The 14,440-nt window shown below is 39.3% G+C and overlaps 1 protein-coding gene across 1 annotated transcript in view; it reads right to left on the reverse strand.

Moving 5' to 3' along the window:
• HTT (huntingtin) overlaps nt 1-14,440 on the reverse strand; it is a 211,476-nt gene that overhangs the window by 42,733 nt on the left and 154,303 nt on the right. The window contains exons 46-52 of the mRNA XM_065405845.1: nt 10,951-11,089; nt 5,769-5,891; nt 4,462-4,675; nt 4,118-4,263; nt 3,326-3,503; nt 2,956-3,051; nt 2,143-2,330 (exon numbers count right to left, since the gene is read on the reverse strand). Of these exons, the coding sequence (XP_065261917.1) occupies nt 2,143-2,330; nt 2,956-3,051; nt 3,326-3,503; nt 4,118-4,263; nt 4,462-4,675; nt 5,769-5,891; nt 10,951-11,089 (1,084 nt within the window). The remainder of the gene's footprint in view (nt 1-2,142; nt 2,331-2,955; nt 3,052-3,325; nt 3,504-4,117; nt 4,264-4,461; nt 4,676-5,768; nt 5,892-10,950; nt 11,090-14,440) is intronic.

A 14,440-nucleotide genomic window follows, 5' to 3' on the forward strand; every position in this document is an offset into this window, starting at 1 on the left:
ACAATAACAAAAACAAGTGGAAAATCTTGTTACTAAAAAGTGTTTAAACTTTTTTTTTTTTTTGACCGTTTCTAGTAGCAGACTTATTATACTTCTTCCTCTTTACTGAAAGTTGTCAGACAGGGAAACTTTTGGTAAATAAAAAAGCCAAGGTTTCTTTTCTACCCTCACATCATTTCAGAAATAGGTATCTGAATGTGATAAATCTCAAACTCTTCACTTAGAGACCACACAGCACATCTCTCTCTCTCTCCACACTGGACTGAGGTTCAGAAGTCCTTAGATCAGTTATGAATTTGGTCTACCTGAGTAATAGTGCATAGTACTGACACTAGGCCAGTAGAAAGAAAGAGGCAGTGCCTTGTAATAACCAATTAAATTACTTTGACATTTAAAGGATTCCATGTTCTCCTTAAAACCTGAACTGTGTAATTAAGATATTATGCACAAAACCTATATTTAATGGTTAGAAGCCCATCTAGTCTCGGAGGACCCAAAAATCAATGCAACCTTCCTCCCCAAAGGCAGCATTTCAAAATGAGATGTTAAATTTAATGGAAGTAAGCAAAACTTGGAAGTTCCATGTTTCACATACCAAACTGACATCAGACCAATCTCACATTATTAATCTGGATTATAGTGGTGCCAACAATGTGCAAGGTGCTTTCCAAATACAGGGAGTCCTTGGAATTACGACGCCCGACTTATGTCGGACGCCATTTACGATGCTTTTCAAATGACTGCCCGTTTCGCCCCAGGATGCTTGTTTCACCCTTATGATGCTCGATTTGCATAAAGTTTGCTTGAAATCACTTCTTGGTTGCACTATACTGGTATGGAGCTGGAATGGGTCACTTCTGATTGGCTTTGAGGCAGCAGGGTAGCTTGTTGCCAGGTAGGGTTGCTGTTTGTTTTTGATTGGCTCCTGACCCTGGGCTCAGCCAATCAGAAAGCGTGAATAGTGATTGGCTGAGGCTCAGCATGTGTGCCATTCTCCCAGGCTTTCTGAGCCTGTGTTGCCAGCATTCTGAGCAGCATATGTGAGTTTGTGTGTTTATTTGAATGCTGTTTACAAAATACAGTGTACAGTAAATATATTGATATTGCAACATTAGTCATCTATCATTCATTTAGTAAAAAAATCTGGGTTATTGTGGTGACAATAGTGTATCAAGTGTTGGTTCACAAACCAATCTCCCCTTCATACCATTGATTCCTATGGGAAAAGCGGTTTTGACTTACAACGCAACTCTGAGGAATGAATTGTGTCGTAAGTCCGAGGACTCCCTGTATAACTAACTCTTTGCACCAAAAGACTTATAATCTAAGTCAAACACCACCACTCTCCCCCAATCCTTCATATAAATCAGATACTTTTAAAATAAGCCCTCTACTGACCCACTTTTAGTTGACAGTACAATGTAAACACTTTTGAGGGAAGGATTTAAAGGAGAGGTTGTGGACTCTCAGACTAAATTAAGGGAAGGTATTCCACATGCAAAGGGTAGCATAAAGCACAAAGTGAACAAAAACTTTTGACTCAAGAGGAAAAAAAAAAAAGTGTTCTCTCAACACTTTGTGGCATCCAGGTTGTCAAACACTAGTATATGCAGATTCAGAAACACTTTCCCGCACAACAGCTAAAAATGCTTCTGATAATTCTGCTTTGTACTTTTAATCAGAGGATCTTAAAGTCCTTTAAAAATATTAAGAAATCTTGCAACAACTCTGAAGTATTTCTCTAGCCATTTTACAGGTACATTAACTAAGCACTAGAAGGGCTAAATACCTTGCCCAGTTCACAGTTAGCCAGCAGCAAATGTGAACAAAATCCAAGAGTCCTGATTTTTTCTAAATACTAGATGGAACAGTTTCAAACAGAATCTCAAGGAACTCTCAAACGATCCCATAATTCTAACCAAACTTCTCACTCTACAGAAGACATTCATATTTGAAAATATTTTTAAAGCTAGTATTGCCAGGCGCTATTTAAAAAAAAAAAAAAAAAAAAAAAAAAAGGACAAAAGGGGACAACCAAATCTGAGTGTAAAGACTGAAGATCTAGCAAATTATTATATTCATTTTATCCAAAAATGGCCAGTATTTTTCATCTACTATGGAAACAAACCATAATGCACGTACCAAGGGAGGTACTCTTGTGTAGCTGTTTACTAGAGGCAGTCTACCCAAGCTGATGATTATGTTCTTAAGGACAGGAGTGAGAAATGCTGGGATACTGTTGTTTCTCTTATGTCCCAATGCCAAGACAGTCTGTAAACACTCCACCATTTCAGCCACCATTTCACAAGCTGTTGTAATATATTTCGCTTCTGAGTTGAGAGAAAAACAAAGAAGTTCAGTGTAAAATATTGTAAATATATACAAAATGCATACAAATCTAAAGATGTAAGAGGACACAAAAACTCCAATAAGAATAAGCCTATTTCTAACCAACTAAAGTGGAGTCTCAATGTCAGATGAGCCATATCATCACAGTAGGTCCTAGTCCCACACCTAGAATTGTACTCATACCCAAGACAGTGCAATGCAGAAGATGAAATCGTAAAATGTTGAAGTTGGCACCCTTCAGATGACAAGTTAATAGTTTTTACACTATCGGTCCAGATGCAACTTAAGGTTCTCAAAACACTTTTCAAAGAGTGTTCCATTGACACAGTGTCGGTTAAATCTGCACAGAGCACACCCAATCAGTACAGTACTGCAAATGGCTGCTGTGGTCGGAGAACTGCTGTAGAGAGGTCCCAACTTTCTAACAGTAATGCAAGCTTAACCATTTGTTACCAACAGTGAGAATTTTTTGAAGTAATTCCTTAGTGCAGATAAGACTCAACCAACTTCCTCTTGCTTTTAACTGGAAATAAGGAGGAAAATCTGGCAATTTTTCTACAAACTATGTAAAATTGCATGCAAACTAGAACTTCATTGTTTACTTACTTTGAGCATTTGAATCAACTTCATCCTCATTGACCCCTTTTGAAGTATTCTTCTTCCTTTCTGGACTAAGAAGCTGGTTTCCAGGTTCAATTGCAACTAAATTAGATAAATACAGAGAAACATTTAAAAAACCTCTCAGTTTTAATCCTTCACAAAATTGTCAAAGCAGCACTTGTATTGGCAAGATATCTGGCAAGTTCAAAGGTAAATAAAAAATAAAAAGTCATTTTCCATGGTGGAAACACATTTGGCAAAGAAAAAATTCAAAGGACAGAAAATTCTGCATTTCTTCAGGATTCTTAGCATAGGATCAGTGAGGTTTGCTGGTTTATTCAGCAGCATCTCCCATATTTGTACAAATTTAACTCACCTGCTTCTATTATAAATCTGACACAATTAATTAGGGAGCAAGCCTGTGTCACATACACTGCAGAAGCCAGCAAATTCCAGAGACCAGGTTGCTGTAATGTCAGGCAGCAGCATTCCAAAGTAGCTTGAAGATCTATACTTAGTGGAATATGTTCATGTATTAAATGCCATGACAGTGCCTGTACAAGAAAAAGTTTTCCATTATATCAAATTGTCCCCATATGCAAAAATATGAGATCAAATTATTTTTATCCACATCATTACATATATTTGCAGCTACCAAAACTAGCAGGATTCATTTTTCTTGTTACAGTAAATTAGCATGTCACTAATTCAAAAAGTTCCAACTAGAAAAAAAGTTATAAGCACTATATTGAGTAAACTATCATGTTTATTCATCTTCTCAACAAGCCCCACAGTGCCACTTTCCAAACTGCCAAGACCTCCCTGTCCCGCAGCCAGACTTTCTCTCAGTTGCGGTGAAAAGTCTCCCTTAAAAAACAAAACAAAACAAAACAAAACAAAAAACAAAACAAAAAACCCCCCAAAACCACCAAAAAGATCCCAGTTTTTCTTGTCCCATATTCTCTGCTAAATTCCACCTGATGTGTAGAATATACTCTGACACAAAAGAGTAACCACTGAATGAACTAATACTGGAAATCGATGCTTATACATAAACCTAGAGCCCAGAAATGCTTCTAGACCTACAGAACTCCTATTGAAACTTCAAGGGAAACGGAACATATTTGTAAACATTCTGTTGCACCTTTTATTACACTCACTCTCTTACCTCTAATGACATTACTACAAACTTCAGGATGTCAGTCTCTTTGTCAGGTGGAATACAGAGAGATGCTGGTAATTTAGAGAGTAACAACAAATACTGAGCCAGTGCACGAGAGAGTTTCATCACAGTATGGTACAGCATTGTGTCTCCTATAAAATAAAATGTCAGGGTAAAATCTAGAGGCTTGAAATAAAAACCATCATGGTCAACATTTTCTTTAACAGACAAAACATTTTGGGCAAAATATTTTACTGCTGAAAATCTTTGATCCCATTAGAGAACTAACTTATTGTGATAACATTGTTATACAGTATGATGAAGAGAATAAGACCTTTATTTTGTATTACCAAAAATATCGCTTAGCTTGCTCCAATAGGCTGAAGTCTCAACTGGCTGCAATGGCTGAAAAACTTGATGGCTGGCAGGAAGTTTTTGAACTATGTTACACACATGGTCTAGGGTTACCCTACGGGCAGTTTCAAAGAGGCTGCTCTTTTGGTCTTCTGAGATTCCGTTCATGCCAAGACTTAAACAGGGAGCTAACAAGCTTAAGTTGAACTCCTGAAATCACAAATGGTACATAAAAGTTTAGAAAGAACACACTTCCAAGGAGAAAGGAAATTAAAGCATTTCGGTAATACCATGCAAATTAACAGAGCAACATTATGGAAGAGCCACTGTGATTGCCACAGTTAAGGTTGTGTTCTGGTTCACACTTAAAACTGGATTCCAACTTTATTTTGTGTGGAAAATGCCATCTGTCCCAAATTTTCAGCACCTAATCTGAATAAAACTAGAGTTTTCTGTGAGTTTTAAGTGATTAGAACTTGGAAACTAATCAGTTTACAGATGGGAAACTGAGACAGAGATTAAGGTCAAAAGCATACACTAATTTTGGATGCCTAATTTAAGATGCCAGGACCTGATTTTAAAAATTCCCAGTGGCCAGGGGAGAGCTCCACAGTATGCAGCTCAGGGCACACAGGGCACAGCCAGAGTGCAGTGAGCTGGGTGGTGACAGCTGGGATGGGTTCATGGAACTGGGCAGCCCCACAGAGCATGGGGTGTCTGACACAAATGATTCCATGTTGACTCCCAGGTGAGTGAAAGAGAGAGAGCGAGCACGCTTGGAGGAGAGGAGGGGAGAGATCAGGGAGAAAGATAATAATTAAGACTCAGATTTAGACGTGGGTATTTTTAGTAAAAGTCATGGCAATAAACAAAAGTTCACAGCCAGTGACCTGTCCATGACTTGTACTATAGATACCCCTGACTGGGGCGCCGCTGGTGCTCGGGGGGTGTGGGGGCAGTGGCCCCGGGCACCGCTGCTACGCTGCACCAGCTGCTGCCTAAGTCACGGAGGTCCTGGAAAATCACAGAATCCATGACGTCCGTGACAGACGCACAGCCTTAATAATAATTAATGTACTTGGCTATCTAGAGCACCTTTCAATTGGGAGCTCAAAGTGCCATTGTCCAAGCTCAGTAAAACACAAAAAGTCAACAAACAACTAAGTAAAATTTAAAGAATTTTTAATTTCTTTTTTAATAATCTAATTTGGTCATTAATAGTAATATGAATAGTAATATAAATTTTACAATTTTTAGCAAGTGTCATCTTAAATTCTGCTCTTCTCATTGTGAGAGAAATTACCTTACTGGTCATGAAGGAGTTTAGTTCAGGCTGAGGTATCCTATTCACCAGCTCTGCACCTTCCAGCAGTGCCGAGTCTGACCTGACCCAGCACTGTGATCTGACTAGTGATACATACCAGTCCTTTAAAAAAAAAAAAAAATGAAATTTACTACACATTTACTTTTGACAGAGTTAGAAAATAGTTCAATTTTGTTTTACCCACTAATTAGTCTTCTCAAAGACTGTCCCTTTGCCAATCCAGAATTACTGGATTAACCATGCCTACTTCTATCTGTGGAGACAGAGCTCTATATATTTCAATTTAAGCACTGAAACTGGGTCCTCTAAGAGACTATTAGATGTCATCTCATCTAGGCAAAACTTCCAAAGCATAAGGGGGCTAGTAAACAAGAATAAGAAAAAAAAAACAAAGCAAGAAAGAGCACACAGGATTGCTGAACAGACCCCATTATAATAGACCAGTAAGACAAAATTGATCTATTTTCTGGCAATTGTCCATTTGCCAATCCAGAACTGCTGGAAAATAGCAAGGAGAAGGAAAAGATGCTAACTGACAGCATGTAGCTCACTGAGACCCTAAGCAAGACGGGGTCATCTAGACACACTGTAATGCACATAAATGATAAAGACAAGCCATGGGAGTAAAAATTAGAATGAAATGCAAAATTATATGCAATTTTTTAACATAAAGAAAGAAAGCCTGCAGAATCAATCAGAAGATAGCGTTTATCTAGGAATGCTTGGTAAAGGAATGAGGACCAAGTCCTAGCACTTCAGATTTCCTCATTATAAAGTATCTATGGGTCTAGTGGAGACGGAGTGAGGCCTATGACCCGAGTAGAAAACTTGTGGAAACTAAAATTTGCAATGGCAGACTTAATACAAGATGGCCTTTAATATTTTCTCTCTCTTTCTGGTGTCGTTTTAATTGCAAATGGGTGCCAGTATTTACAGAAGGGAGCTGTCCTATCTAAATAGAATTTGATGGCCCTAGGGATATTAAGGAGTGAACAGTGACCTCCTTAGTGCAAAAAGGCTCAGGCAAAAGGAGGAAAAGCCAATTTCCTGGTTAATGAGAAGAGAGAACAATATTTTAAGGAGAAATTCAGGAAAAAAATTGAACAGCCACCTTGTTGGTGAAAATCTGAATATAGTATTTCTTGCAAGAATGTGCACTGATTTGGTGTACATATGCAACTGCAATAAGGAAGTTTACTTTTAGGGTGATAGGGGACTATGAGTTTTTGGTCAAGGGTATATCTGGAAGAGCCTAGAAACTCCAGACTGAGTCTCACTATACTGAATACCTGGTGGTCACACATCCAGTCAGTCTCTCAGGATAGTGAAGAAAACCAGGATACGCAGGGATATAAATTAAACCTCATTTTTAAAGTAATGTTCAAGGACAAAAGGGCCTACACTTGGCATTACAGAGTATTCACAAAGGTCTAGATTGAAAAAATCTGTGAAGATTTCCTGAATGGATGATAGAAACCTAAAGGGAATCATTCTTGCTGAAACACCAACAGAATAGTGTAGCTCAGATACTGATATGCTTAGAATTGTGAAATTTTTCTTTGGCTACAAGAGAAAGTTCACAGCAGCAGCAGAGTAGTCAAAGGTCTGCAGAATCAACCTGTTAGTTTTGATGCTGCTAAACTGAGGTTGCCAGGGGCTGGATTAAGTCCAGATCCTGTTGCAGAAAATCTTTGAAGTGGCCACTGCTCAGATAAACCACCTGAAGCAAACTGAGAAACAAGGTCTTCAGGTCCAATAGGGAGCTGTAGGAATAATTTTGGCCCAATTTCTCCAGAGCCTGCTGGCAATCCTCAGCAAATGCAGAAGTGGTGAGAAAGCGTATAGCCAAAGGGCACAACCAACTGAAAGATAAAAGCATCCACTAGCCAAGTTTAAGGGCTCCAATGTGTGCAACAAAAATACAAAAAGGTTTATCTGGTGGACATCTCATTTAACAAATACCAAAAATAGCACCTCCGAATTGTCATTCTATGGGAAGGAAGTTTCTGGGTTCAGTCAATTTGCTTGCACGTTCAGCTTGCCCTGCGTACTCGTTACTGAAATGGATAGGTGAGTGCTCTTAGACAAAATCTACGAGGTTCTGAACTAAAGAGAGAGGAAGGTACTCATGGTACCACCCTGCCAGTTTATGTAGGTGTTGCAGAATTAGCCACTGAGAAAACATGAATGGACATCTTGAAGTTTCTGTGCTTTGCATACAAAGCAGAACCAGACTCCTGGTGGAGGGGAAACATGTTCCAAAGATCTAAGAGATCCTTCATGGGAACAAGGGAACTTGTCCCAGTTTACTACAAAGCCATGTCTTAGAGAACTGACAGGGCTTAAAAGTTAAATCTGTCTATTTGAAAGGAACTGCCTTGATAAGTAGGTCCCCCAATTAATGAAAGCTCTGGATTCCTTCTTTACTCAGTATTGCAGTCACTATGACCATTCATCTTTGCAATAATCTGAGGAATGGATGGAAGATCAAAGGGAAGATCCACATTCTGGAAGTCGTTTTGTTCTGTGAAATATTGAGGGGTGTTGTCTGGGCAGGTTGGATGGGGATGTAGACGTATGTCTCAAAGGAATTTACTCTGAGATTATGGATTAAAAGAGCAAGTGTTTGAACTCTGAACCTGGTCTTCTCAAATGGATTGGCTGGGGTGGGGGGCGAGATCCAAGATGATTCAGAATACCTCTTTGCGGTCACCGTAAAACAACAGGAGCAAGCAGATTCCTCTCAGACAGGTTGAACAGCCATAGTGCTGGGTTTGTAACAGTTCGTTAACTATTTCAAGGAGCGTGTCTTTCAAGGACAACATGGGAGGGAGATGGCAATGTAGCATGGAGTGAAAGAAGAACTTTGAACAGACAAATTAAATTGGTTTCATAACCCATCTGAACTGGTCCAAACAAGGAAGGAAGAACCTCCATTTCCCCTACAATGAAAATGCTAAGGGTTTCACTGTGATTTAGGTTGCTGGGGGCAGAGTTGAAAGAGTTTCTAATTCGGACCTCTGACTCAAACTAAGCAATGAAAGGGATACAAGTATTCTCCCTGGACAATTAGATCTCGGACATGGGGAGTTTTTCCTTTTCCTGTTTTGGGAGCTGAAACATGCTAGATCAGTAAGTTCCTTGATAGCTGTATCAAAGGTCTCTCCAAATAGCTTGATCCCATCAAGGGAGCTTTGACTAAATGTTTTTGGAGGTGGAGTCTGTCCCAATTGCATATTGAGATATTATGCTTCATAATGGTGGAATGTAGAAGGGAACTGATATGAGAAATAGACTATGCAATACGAAATACTATGGACAAAGAATGGGAGAGAGAGCAGGTATTTAAGGAAAGTTTTAAGAGCCTTGGTACCAACAACCTTTTGTTTTGTCAAGGCTGAAACCTGTCAAATTTATGACAAAAACCATGAAGGTGGCCATCAGATCATAGCTGCTTTGAGCACTTTGGCACTTAGGCAGAAGTTTCATAAAACCTGCTGAGGGAATGTTCATTAAGCTTGTCTACAATGTCTACGAGTGGCTGCCCTTCGTAAGGGAATTGTTTCACTTCAGCAGAGGTAGACACAGTCACCTCAGATGATTGCAAATGTAGAGAAACTGTCCTTTTGGATTCTATAGAGCTTCTGACATATGTCTGGTGGATTCCTTTTTTGCAAGTGAAGTAGAGCTACTCAACCAACAATCTTTTTGTTGTACACTGGTAGAGCTGATCTAATTTCCCTCATTTTAATTATTTGGGGGATTCCTCAAAGATCTAGGATGGAGTGGATTTTTGCCAACTAAGCTTTCCAATGCAGAGTCAAAATTCCTGTCCTCAGCCTAAATGGACTCTGAAGAGCTGGAAGAAGTTAGAAGGAGAAAGCTCCCTATCTATGAAGGATGTGGTACTACTGTACTTCCAATGGTTCTCATGTTATTTGAGTTTTCTGGAGTGGTTTCTCAGATGTTCATTGGTGTAGGGTGGAAGGGAAAAAAAAAAAGTCAGGGTCAGAGGAGGAAAAGGAGTTTCTGAGAAATACACTCTAGAAAGGGCCATACTACCGTGTGAGGAGGAGCAGCCAGATGTGGAAGGGACAAAGCCTGAGACCATGTAGTGCAGGTCACCACTGTGGGGAAGCATGTCATCAATACACATTGAGCTAACTCTGGTCTAACTGAAACACAAGGAAGGTAGGGAAGGGAATCCTGGAAAAACCCAACTAAAGAGACTACCAGATCGATGGAAGTGGCTGGGGTGAGGGTCCCAAGACAGGGAAAAGTCGTTTAATTGGGAACCAAAGGAGTATAGGACTGAAGTGTTCAGGAGGTGCCTTGGCTGAGGGAACAAGGACCACTTCATTTCCCTCCCTTGCCCCTAGATTGGAGTGGTGTCCTAAACTACAGACATGAAAAAAGGTAGTAGGTAGACTGGCTGTGCCACACAGATGAGTGGAGCTGCACATATGCCCCACAGTGAATGGATCAGATCCTGTTCAGTAGGATGCAGTTTCAGATAAGACCGAGACATGCTAGCCTCAAGGCTGCTGGAGACTCTTGTAGGACATGAACACTGTAGGCCGACAGAGGACTGCAAAGAGTACCAGATGGTAGGCTAAAGCCTAAATAAGACATCAGCTGTTGGGAGCCAGGAACTGTGTGGATTTGCTGGCCCAATGGCTAAACTAGGGACTGCACTGAGGCAAAGAGGAGTCAATGAAGAAAATGAAGTCTTTGAAAGTAAACAAGACAGTAAGACAAAGAGCAAAAGCACAGCTGAGGTGGTCAGAGATGAGAAAGATGGTACCTATAAGTCTCTTAAGGAACCAGTGAAAGTTCTGAAGTAGCAAATGGACAAAAACAGTCTCTTGCAAACAGACATAACGTGTATCTCTTCATCAATATTACAGGCTAAAAAAGTTTAAATTAAAAGAACTGCACAAAACAGTAAGTTTATCACAATTAGATATAAATGTATGTGCTGCAGAATTTAAGAATAGGTAGCTGACGTTTATTTACCACATTATTCAGATTTGTACACAGACCACCATATGGGGATTAAAGAAAAGCTTCATTCGTAGATATATTTTACTAATAGAAAAAGCTTGTTATAGCACAGATAGCAAATGTGTTTTCCTATGAAATATTCTAAATATGGCCTTACTTTGTCTGGAATTACATTCTCTAAGGCTGGTTGGTTTTCCCCATCCAGTGGGTGTGAAGTAACCAAAGGTGAAGGGCTAGTTGTTTCTGGTGCTACTGTAAGGCGAAACCTGTCCAATAGCGAGTAAAGTCTTTGGTGTCTGAAAACAGATAAGCACACATCAGAAAAAAAATTTTTTTTATAAGGAATACCTATTTTACATTATGCTACAAACATTTAATATACCTGTGCTAATTATCTGGTACCTGCTAATTACCTGGTACTGATATTCCACTCTTATCACTAAAACTAAATTTTCCACTTTTCTACATTGTCCTCCAGCAGCTACCTATCACAAATTGAATTTGAAGGAAGACAAACAGTTACTCACCTTACAGTAACTGCGGTTCTTTGAGATGTATTGTCTATATATACATTTTCCACTGTTAGTGCGCATGCACCCAGTGAACTCAAGTTTACATTCTTTTGGCCATCATTTGTCTGTTGGGGTATGTGCCCTGAGCATCCACATGCCCTCAACCAAGGGCTTAAAGGGCAGGGCAACCTCAACTGCCCTTCAGTTCCTTTGCCAACAGGTTTTAATCTAGGTTTTAATTACGGTTGTCAAGCGATAAAAAAAATAAATCGCAATTAACCACACTGTTAAACAATAATAGAATACCGTTTATTTAAATATTTTTGGATGTTTTCCACATTTTCAAATATATTGATTTCAATTTCAACACAGAATACAAAGTGTACAGTGTGTTCACTTTATATATATTTTTTATTACAAATATTTGCACTATAAAAATAAAATAGTATTTTTCAATTCAAGTACTGTAGTGCAATCTCTTTCATGAAAGTAGAAATATGCACACAAAAATAACTGCAGTCAAAAATAAAACCATGTCAAACTTTAGAGCCTACAAGTCCACTCAGTCATACTTCTTATTCAGCCAATCGCTAAGACAAACAAGTTTGTTTACATTTTCGGGAGATAATGATGCCTCCTTCTTATTTACAATGTCACCTGAAAGTGAGAATAGGCATTCGCATGGCACTTTTGTAGCCCGCATTGCAAGATATTTACATGCCAGATGCGCTAAAGATTCATATGTCCCTTCATGCTTCAACCACCATTCCAGAGGACATGCGTCCATGCTGATGATGGGTTCTACTCAATAACGATCCAAAGCAGTGCAAACCGACTTATGTTCATTTTCATCATCTGAGTCAGATGCCACCAGAAGAAAACATTTTCCTTTTTGGTGGTTTGGGTTCTGTAGTTTCTGAATCAGAGTGTTGCTCTTTTAAGACTTCTGAAAGCATGCTGCACTCCTCGTCCCTCTCAAATTTTGGAAGGCATTTCAGATTCTTAAACGTTGGGTCGAGTGCTGTAGCTATCTTCAGAAACCTCACATTAATACCTTCTTTGCATTTTGTCAAATCTGCAGTGAAAGGTTCTTAAAGCAAACAACATGCTGGGTCATCATCTGAGACTATTATAACATGAAATATATGGCAGAATGCGGGTAAAACACAGATCAGGAGACATACAATTCTCCCTCAAGGAGTTCAGTCACAAATTTAATTAATGCATTATTTTTTAACGAGTGTCGTCAGCATGGAAGCATGTCCTCTGGAATGGTGGCCAAAGCACGAAGGGTCATACGAATGTTTATCTTATCTGGCATGTAAATACCTTGCAATGCCGGCTACAAAAGTGCCAGGCAAATGCCTGTTCTCACTTTCAGGTGACATTGTAAATAAGAAGCAGGCATCATTATCTCCCATAAATGTAAACAAACTTGCTTGTTCAGCCAATCGCCAAGACAAACAACTTCTGTAGATTCTTTTAAATATATTCCAGTACTAGAGATATGTAGGGAGCTATTTGGGTTCAGTGCATACTTTTATCCAGCATTACTCCATAGTGAAAGCATCAAGATCTGATGTTCATTTTGCTAGGGCTGTCTTACAGTCACTTAGATAGATTCCTGTCATCCATTTTCTGTGATCCTATGTCACTGTTCATGAGTTACCAACAGTGGAATATATATGGACAAACACTCAAAGGAGAAGAAGAAATCATTCACCTTACAGTAACTGGTTCATCAAGATGTATTGCCCAACTGACCCCACACCCCCGCAGTTCCTTCTTTCTGGAAACTCTGATGTAGAGGGACAGGTTACAGAAAGGACACATGAAACATCTCAAAGAACAATAGTTATGAAAGGTTAGTAACTATTTTTTCTTTGAGTGACTGCACATGTGCATTCCACTCTTGGTGATTCCCAAGCAGCTAAATAGGCGGAGGGAATCAGAGTTCATGTACAGACAGACCAGCTTGATAGTACAACTTGAACAAATTTGGCATTACCTCTTAGTGTTGGGCAATGGTTTAACGGAAGGAGAAAGTGTGAACTGAGGACCAGGTTGCTGCTTTATAAATGTGCAGGATAGGGATCTGCGCAAGGAATGACATTGAGGATGCTTGTGATCTTGTGGAGAGAGCACACAGCTAGTCAAGTGGTGAAATGCCTGCCAGATCAGAACATGCTTGCATACAAGTAGTAACCCAAGATGAAATTCTTTGAGATTGGAAGACCTTTCATTGTGTTTGCAATAGCCACAAACAGTTGGGTGGACCACCAAAATGGTTTGGTCCTGTCTATGGAAAATGCCAGTGCCCATCTAACGTCCAATGTCCGTAGCTGTTGCTCATCCCTATTTGCATGTGGTATTGGGTAAAATTCAGGAACTTAAATTAACTGATTGATATCTACAAAACAAAGGGGAAATTGTACAGTGAGCAAAGAGGCTTAAAAACTGTAAATTCCAACTCATATCCACAGATGGCGAGAAAGAAATGAGAGGTGGCTAGGGTCACCTTGCTTTTTATATCCTTTGTTGGAGGCATGAGGATACTCAGGGTGCATGCGTGGACCGCAACAGACACTGCTGGACAGAAAATCCAAACTCAAGTGCATTAGACATATGCACACCAACAGTGGAATACATATGGACAAACACTCATAAAAGAACTGTGTGTTTTGGTAGGAAAACAAAATCAATAAATTTGCTTCATTACCAACACATAGAAGACATTAATCTGCATTAGCACTAAAAGTTGTTTTCTTCACTGAGCTACTTATGTTGTTCAATCAAAAGTGAGTGAACCAAAACTGCTGATTTAAGTTCAGAGCCTGTCCTTATGACTGATTTCCACCAATTCTATGAAATCACGTTGACACTGACATTTTGCAGTGTTCTGTATGGAATTTGAAATCACAGCTCTTACAACTCAAATAGAGTTTCAAATTAGCAGAGCTTTTAAAAAAATAAATCTATTTTCTTCGTAAGAAGTTTAAATGCATAGTTCTTCTGATAGACATTCCACCTCCAAAATATGTAGGAACTAGTTTACCTTCTACTAGCTAATGCACTGAATGCTACAGAAGGCATGCTCAGCAATATGAAAAAAGAACAGCTTATGGTATGTTGCAA

This window comes from Emys orbicularis, chromosome 5 (assembly GCF_028017835.1).
Source record: "Emys orbicularis isolate rEmyOrb1 chromosome 5, rEmyOrb1.hap1, whole genome shotgun sequence".
NCBI classification, from domain to species: Eukaryota; Metazoa; Chordata; order Testudines; family Emydidae; genus Emys; species Emys orbicularis.